General features: G+C 56.9%; 1 protein-coding gene across 1 annotated transcript; it reads right to left on the reverse strand.

Annotated features, from left to right (window-relative positions):
- Positions 1–7,445: 7,445 nt before the first annotated feature.
- Positions 7,446–7,922, reverse strand: LOC136470164 (uncharacterized). Its single transcript, XM_066468103.1, has one exon. The coding sequence runs from the start codon at positions 7,920–7,922 to the stop codon at positions 7,446–7,448; it is 477 nt and encodes a 158-aa protein (XP_066324200.1).
- Positions 7,923–8,567: the final 645 nt, after the last annotated feature.

Here is an 8,567-nt window from a genome sequence, read left to right on the forward strand (position 1 = left end):
ACCAGTTCATGCGGGCGCTCCCACACTACTATGGCGTGGAGCTCCACAACTTCAACCCCAACTCCATCGCGTAGGCGGCCATCTTCATCACCATCTACGAGGGGTATCTGGGCATTGCCCCCCACTAGGAGCTGTGGCTCCACCTCTTTCGGGCAGGGTTCACCACCAAGCCGACGAGCACGGCGGGCATGCAGAAGGCGATGAGGGCCGGTGGCTACACTCTCCAAGTGCACCAGGACCGGCAGCACCTTTACATCTTGGCCTAGCTCATGTTGTCCAATCGCCGCTGGTACAACAACTAGTTCTACCTCTGCAATGATGATGGCGGACTTCCCCCCAACACCGGGCGGATCATTGAGAGCTAGCCGGAGAAGTGGAGGTACGGTGTCGCATTAGTCGATCAGCCCAAGCTACAGCCACTCCTGGAGGGGCTGGAGAGGCTACGTAGCCATGGCCTCACGGTAGCTATGGTCGTGGTGGCCTTCCACTGCCGGAGGGTGCTGCCACTGATGGCTTGGCGATGGCACCTGATCGACATGAGACTAGATGAGCCGATCGAGGGCATCCGGATGTCCGCTGTCGCCCTCTTCGATGAGGAGATTCTACATCGGGTGAGGGAGATGGTGGAGGGGCGGCTGAAGAGCGGTGGTCTGACCCCTATCACGATGCGCCCATCGTAGGGGTACCTTTCTTAGGTAAGTCACGCGTTGCTGCGGCCCCCGAGGCCTCCTCGTTCCTCACCGTTTTCTGATCCCTTATTTGTGTTCGCTGTTCCTATAGGGGATGAGGGATGTGCGAGCCTCCCCACTGCCTGTTCCCGAGGACATAGAGCGGCGGGCGGTGAACAGGGCGCATGCCGAGGTGTAGAAGAAGTGGAAGGACACTGAGGAGGCAAAGCGCAAGAGGAAGAACCTTGAGCACGAGGAGCTAGAGAAACACCACCGGTAGCAGAGGCAGGATGGTCTCCCGGTGGAGGTGTCTTCATCATTGTCACTGTCGACGGACTCTTCGGGCGAAGATGACAAGAGCAAGGTGGGGCAGGGTCCCCTGGACCATCTCCCTAATGTCAGGGGGACGACACTCGGGGCATCGGCGAGCGGCCCGGCATTCCCAGGAGGAGGAGGGGAGGGCACCTTGGGGCTAGGGATCGCCCGCCCCAAGGCCGAGGCCGACACGCTTGAGGCACGGGCGTTAGGGAAGTGCGCCGTCTGCCCGATGGGCTCGGCGGCGGAGGTGGAGCAGGTGGCGGTGGGGGCGACACAACTACCCCCGCAGAGGGTCGAGGGGGTGCCAGAGTCCGGCGAGGGTCGGCTGACACCGGTGGGCACAGAGGCCGTGCCACCGCCGCCACCACCGCCACTGCAGAGGAGGGACACAGTGTCGAAGCGGTTGTGTCCCCATTCAAGATGAGTGTTTTTTCGGCGGAGTTGGCAGCATTTCCCTTTTGTTCCATGGTCGTATGCTGATCTTGTCGGTGTTTTGCCTTCAGCCGGAAGCGTCAGGCAGAAGTGCCCGCCCTGGCACCACGTAAGGTGCTCAAGGTGAGCACTAGCTCCACCACCCAATGGGTGGTGGAGGCGCAAGCCACCATACAACGTGGCGCGGCGTCGGCGAGGGCCGACCTGAAGGAGTTGGTCGCCTAAGGAGAGGTTGCTGAGGCGGCCCCAACGCAAGCGGGGGAGGAAGCGCCTACGCCCCACGAGGCCAAGGCCCATGAGTCAGATGGGGCTGAGGTGCCCTCAGTTGCTAAGGCCACCGAGGCTGAGGCCACCGAGGCCCCCAAGACCTCTAAGGCCGAGGCGACGGAGGCTGGGGCATCCGGGACCACCGAGGCTGGGGTGGCAGAGGCCGGAGCCCTTGGGACCACCGAGGCTGAGGTGGTGGAGGCTGGAGCCCCTAGGACCACCGAGGCCAAGGCGGCAGAGGCCGGCATGGGCGCGGTAGAGCTGGCAGCCTAGGAAGTGGAGACAGAGGCGGGGCCAGCCTCAGTACCGCCCCTGGTCTGAGGCTCGCCGCCAACGCAGGAGAGCGCCCGAGAAGTGGAGGTCCATCTAATCTCCTCCGATGATACTTCCTGAGGGAAGGGGGTGGCGGATGCCGAAGCGGCCAGTACCATGGAGCAGCTAGCTCCGACCACTGGCGAGGGAAGCTCGGCCCTCGTGCGGGTACAACTCGAGCCCCATGGGTGGGATCACCCATGTGTCTTGTGGTGAAGCCGGGACGACCCTGAGGGGGAGCCTCTGTTCACCCTCGACGACGTGGCTAAGGGGGGCGCTAGGACACCTTCGAGCAATACCACCGTCTGGCAGAGCAGTCACTGTGGACAGCGCTGTCCGTTGTGGCCGACGATCTGCCCGGGGTCGCCCAGGTACATGCCTTCTTTTCTCATGTGGTGTTGTCTTTTTCCAAGCTTTCTCGCAGTGCATGACCCCTATTCTGCCTATCCAGGAGCTCAAGGCTCGGTCCCTTGGGAAGTTGTTGTTCCTCTGGCGGGAGAGGGACGTCTGGGATCAGCTCCAGCAGCAGAAGGACCTGCTTGCTAATGCCAATGAGCTTTTGTCGGCACGGAGTGCGGAGGTGGAGGACCTCCACCTTCGCTATGCTAACATGACGGCCAAGCCGGCCATGGCTCAGGAGCAGGCTGCCCCTTTGGTGGCGCAGATCAAGGAGTTGGAGGAGGAGCTGACCCGGGTGGCCAGCGATTAGAACACCCTTAGGTCCTAGACTGAAGAAGCGACGGCCTCTACCAAGGCCCTTGCTGGGCAGCTAGGGGTGGAGTAGGGTGCGCACCTGCTAATGAAAGGCGCCCTAGCAGAGGCCCTCAAGGTGGCCAAGGCATCCTAGACTGAGGCTCTGGTCTAGAAGGGAAAGGCCGAGGGTGAGTCCTGTTCCCTTCATTTTATTTGCTTTTCTTGTGTTTGACCCCTAACTCCCTGGTGTGATGCAGAGCTGGAGAAAGAGGCTTCTAGGGTGGCCAAGGCTTCTCGAGTCAAGGTCTAGAGCTGGAAAGAAAAAGCCGAGGCCTCCCGGGTTGAGGTCCAGTGCTAGAAAGAGAAAGCCGAGGGTGAGTCCCGTAGGGCTCCGCCCCTGTTTGGCTTATTTTCTTTTGCGCTTAACCCCATCCTGCTTGTTTTGGCATAGGGTTGGAGAAGGAGGTCTCCTAGGTAGCTGAGGCCTCTGTCACAGTGCAGGCGGTGCTCAAGGCTAAGATCGGGGAGCACGACGCGCTGCAGAGTGCCGCCCGTACCGTCTGCGAGGCCCTAGAGGTTGAGGGGGTCAAGTCGGGTAGCTCCCTTAGGAGCCGCTTGACCGCATTGAGCGGCCAGGTGCACGAGCGATTCTAGGGGGCGTTGCACATAGGCGTCAAGCATGCCCTGGCCGTTGTCTCCTCGCACTACACCGGCGTCGACCTTGAGGCCGTCAGCGATGGCTACGTCCTGGCCAAGGATAACGAGGAGGCCGATGAGGTGGTCGCGAAGCTGATGGAGGCAGCTGAGGGCCTCGGCACAATGCTGGCCAAGCTGATCTAAGAGGAGGTGGTTCCTCCCACGCCGTCTGCCAACGCTGGAGACCCTGAGCCTTGACCTAGGCCAAAGGGGCCGTGTAAATAAATTAGGATTATTATTGTACCGTAACGCTTGTGGCCATCGAGGCCTTTTCAAAAGTACTTGCATCTACGCTTCTTAATCGTTTTTTATTGTATTTCCGAGCCTCTGCCCTCTATCTCATTTCTAAACATATCTCTTGCAAAAAACTTCCTCAGAGCCTAAGCTGCCCCTCAGGCAAAAGGTGGTGAGGGAGTGCCATAGCCCGGAGGCGTAGGCCGTCTCGTGACTCGGCCGACCTTTTGGCCCAGAGACAGACTTTCGGTCCTTAGGTCTTTTACAATTGATTTGTTAGAGCACGCTAGAGAGTTTGGCATAGAAATTTTTTTGAAAAACGACTAAAAAATGGTGTGTGGGACTTAGGGGGGAGTCCCCCCTTCTAGCCCCTGAGGGAGGCTCGGTTCTATAGAGGTAGAGCCATGTCTCATTCGAACCCCACAGTGGGCACCTCTGTAGAGGCAGAGCCGAGTCTCCCTTATGGTGTTATCGTAACGTTGAGGCCCACGATGGGCTCGGGGGGTTTCTCAAAAATTAGAACAATTAAAGAACGCTTTATTGTATTTCAAGAAACAATGTATACAGTGCTTGGAAATTTAAGAGTAAAAGCAACATAGTTGTTCTATGTTCCAAGCGTTGGTGAGGATTTCGCCCTTCTCGTTGGCTAGCTTGTAGGTCCCGAGCTTCAGTACTTGGGCGACGATGTACGGCCCTTCCCATGGCGGGGTCAGCTTGTGGCGGCCCTTGTTGTTCCGCCTCAGTCTTAGCACCAGGTCACCCACCTTCAGGTCTCGGCTTCGAATGCACCGAGCTTGATAGCATCATAGGTCTTGCTGGTACTTGGCCGAATGTAATAACGCAATGTCTCGGGCTTCCTTTAGATGGTCGAGGGCGTCCTCGCGGGCAGTGCGGTTGCTTTGCTCATTGTAGGCCTATAGCCTCAGGGAACCGTACTCTAAGTCAGTGGGGAGGATGGCCTCGGCTCCATAGACTAGGAAGAATGGTGTGAACCCTGTGGCTCGGCTCAGGGTGTTCCTTAGGCTCCAGATGACCGATGAGAGTTCGGCAAGCCATTTCTTGCCAAATTTCTTCAATCGGTTGTATATTCTTGGCTTGAGGCCCTGTAGGATCATGCCGTTGGCATGCTCTACTTGGCCATTTGTCCTAGGATGTCCCATGGCCAACCAGGCCACACGGATGTGGTGGTCGTCATAGAATGTCAGGAATTTGTGGCCGGTGAACTGCGTCCCATTATCGGTAATGATGGTGTTTGGAACCCCGAATTTGTGGATGATATCAGCAAAGAACAGCACCACTTGCTTGGACTTGATTTGATTGATCGGACGAGCCTCAATCCACTTGGAGAACTTATCGATTGCTACCAGTAGATGGGTGTAGCCCCCGGGGGCCTTCTACAAAGGCCCAACCATGTTGAGCCCCCACACGGCGAATGACCATGTGACGGAGATGGTTTGGAGGGCTTGGGCTGGGAGATGCATATGCCATGCATAGTACTGGCATCCCTCGCAAGAGCGTATGAGCTTGGTGGCGTTAGCAACTACCATTGGCCAGTAGAACCCTTGGCGAAAGGCATTTCCGATGAGCGTCCGAGGCGCTGCATGGTGCCCGTAGGCTCCCACGTGCAAGTCCCAAAGTAGGGCTTGACCTGCCTCGGTGGTGATGCATTGTTGGAGGACGCCAGATGGGCTTCGCCTGTACAACTCGCCGTTGCTGAGGACGTAAGTCTTGGCTCGCCAAGCTAGCCATCGGGCTTCGGTCCTGTCTATGGGAAGCTCTCCTCGAACAAGGCAATCAAGGAGCGAGACTCGCCAGTCCATGCCCTGATTGGCCTTGGGAGGCTCCGTGTTGACTTCCATGACCTCGGGATCGGCCGAAGGGGTCTTGGTGATAGATAGGGCCTCGGGCCCTACGGTGGGCTCGACCGGTGGGCCTTCTTCTGTCGCCGAGGCGTAGTTGATGGAAGGCTTGTGGAGATCTCTAGCGAAGACGTTCGGGGGGACCGGGGCCCGTGCCAACGCCATCTTTGCCAGTTCGTCCGTGGCTTCGTTAAATTTCTACGCGATGTGGTTAAGTTCAAGACCGTCGAACTTGTCTTCTAGGCGATGTACCAACTTGCAGTACGCCTCCATTTTGGGGTCATGGTAGTTCGACTCCTTCATCATTTGATCGACAATGAGCTATGAATCACCCCGTACGTCGAGACGCCGTACTCCAAGTTCGACGATGATCTGCAAACCATTGACAAGGGCTTCGTATTCGGCTGCGTTGTTGGAGGTGGTGAAGTGGAGCCGAATCATGTAGCGCATGTGCACTCCGAGGGGTGAGATGAAGAGCAGACCCGCACCTGCCCCAGTCTTCATCAGGGACCCGTCAAAGTACATGGTCCAGCATTCTGCCTGGACTTGAGCAGGTGGCAGTTGGGTGTCGGTCCACTCAGCCACAAAATCGCCCAAGACCTAGGATTTAATTGCTTTCTGAGGCGTGAAAGACAGGGCTTCCCCCATGAGTTCGATGGCCCACTTGGCTATCCTACCCGAGGCCTCCCGGTTATGGATTATCTCTCCCAGGGGGAAAGACGACACCACGGTCACCGGGTGGGACTCGAAGTAGTGACGTAGCTTGCATCGAGCCAAGACTATGGCATAAATCAGTTTTTGGATGTGGGGGTAGCATGTCTTGGTCTCGGAGAGCACTTCACTGATGAAGTAAATAGGTCTTTGGATGAGTAGAGCATGCCCTTCTTCCTGTCTCTCGACCACCACGGCCACGCTGACCACCTAGGTCGTTGCGGCGACATAGAGTAAGAGGGCCTCGCCCTTGGCTGGCGGTACTAGGATGGGAGGATTGGTGAGCAATGCCTTGAGCTTGGTGAGGGCTTCTTCGGCCTCGGGGGGTCCAAGAAAAGCATTCTGATTTCCTCAAGAGGCAGTACAGAGGCAAGCCTTTTTTGCTAAGGCACGAAATGAAGTGGCTCAGGGCCGCAAGGCATCCCATAACCCTCTATACTCCCTTGAGGTCTCGGATTGGTCCCATGTTGGTCATGGCTGAGACCTTCTCCGGGTTGGCCTCGATGCCACGCTCTGAGACTATGAATCCCAAGAGCATGCCTTGGGGGGCCCCGAAGACACACTTTTTGAGGTTGAGCTTAATGCCCTTCTCTCTGAGACAGTTGAAGGCTATCTCCAAGTCATTGACGACATCACTGGCCTTCCTGGACTTGACCACGATGTCGTCCATGTAGGCCTTGATGGTTCACCCAATGTGCTCGCTAAAGACCTAGGTCATGCACCGCTGGTATGTGGCCCCTACATTTCTGAGGCCGAACAGCATAGTCACATAGCAGTACATGCCGAATGGTGTGATGAAAGAAGTCACGAGCTGGTCGGATTCTTTCATCTTGATTTGATGGTAACCGGAATACGCATCAAGGAAGGATAGGGTTTCACATCCCATAGTGGAGTCAATGATTTGATCAATTCGAGGTAATGGGAAAGGGACTTTTGGACATGCTTTATTCAAACCAGTGTAGTCCACACATATTCTCCACTTCCCATTTTTCTTCTTAACTAATATAGGATTAGCTAACCACTCCGGATGGGACACCTCCTTGATGAATCCGGCCGCCAAAAGCTTCTGCACCTCCTCACCAATGGCCCTGCATTTTTCCTCATTGAATCGGCGCAGGCACTGCTTCACCGGTCTGGAGCCGACCCAGATGTCCAAGGCATGCTCGGCAACCTCCCTCAGTATGCCCGGCATGTCCAAGGGACTCCATGCGAATACATTGGCATTTGCGCGAAGAAAGTCGATGAGCACGGCTTCCTATTTGATGTTGAGGATGGCGCTAATCCTCAACGCCCAGTCGTCGAGGCAGATGGGGTCGACCGGGACGAGCTTGATGGCCTCCGTGGGCTCGAAAGTCAAGGCGCAACACTTGGAGTCAGGCGCCTTGCTACCAAGCCAGTCGAGGTTGACGATGAGGGTCTCGGACTCCACAAGAGCATCGGCGTACTCGATGCATTCGACGTCGTAGTCGTATGCATGCTCATACATGGACTCGATAGTGATGACGCCGTTGGGGCCCGGCATCTTGAGCTTGAGGTAGGTGTAGCTGGGGACCGCCATGAACTTGGTGTAGCACGGCCATCCCAGGATGGCGGGGTACATTCCCTTGAACCCAACCATCTCGAAGGTGAGGACCTCCTTGCAGTAGTTGGAGGGAGTACCGAAGCAGATGGGTAGGTTGATGCGCCCAAGGGGCCGTGTGCATTTTCCCGACACGATGCCATGGAAAGGCATGACGTCACCCCAAAGCTACGACTGGTCGAGCTCCAGGTGCTCTAGGGTGTTGGCGTAGAGGATGTTGAGGCCGCTGCCTCCATCCATCAACACCTTAGTGAGCCGGGTGTTGCCGATGATCAGGTCAACGACAAGTCGGTACTACCTGGGGTTCGGAACATAATCAGGGTGGTCATCCTGATCAAAGGTGATCGCCTCCCGAGACTAGTTGAGGTACCAGGGAGTGGCCACCTTAACCGATAAGACCTCTTGGCATTCCCTTTTCCGCTGGCACGCCATGAGGCACGCTAAAGGCCCATCGAAGATCATGAAGGCATTGCGTACCTCGGGGAACCCATCGTCCTTGTCATTGTCCCTATCGCTGGTGTCCCTCATCTTGGAATTGTCGCCGGAGAGCCCGAGCTTGGCGTAGTAACACTAGAGCATGGTGCACTCTTCGAGGGTGTGCTTCACTGGGCCCTAGTGGTAAGGGCAGGGTTTCTTAAGCATATCGTCGAAGAGCCCGGGGCCTCTGGGGCCTTGGGGATTCTTGCACTCTGTAGCCGTGACTAGGCTGGCCTCAAGGACTTCTTGCTTCCCCTGGTGACCCTTCTTCTTTTTCTTAGGGAGGTGGGGAGCTGAGGCCTCGGGGGCCTCATCTTTTCA

This window comes from Miscanthus floridulus, chromosome 8, assembly GCF_019320115.1.
Source record: "Miscanthus floridulus cultivar M001 chromosome 8, ASM1932011v1, whole genome shotgun sequence".
NCBI lineage: Eukaryota > Viridiplantae > Streptophyta > Magnoliopsida > Poales > Poaceae > Miscanthus > Miscanthus floridulus.

Excerpts from the sequence above, each read along its gene's own strand:
- LOC136470164 (XM_066468103.1), bottom strand. The coding sequence starts at position 7,922 with ATGCCTTTCCATGGCATCGTGTCGGGAAAATGCACACGGCCCCTTGGG.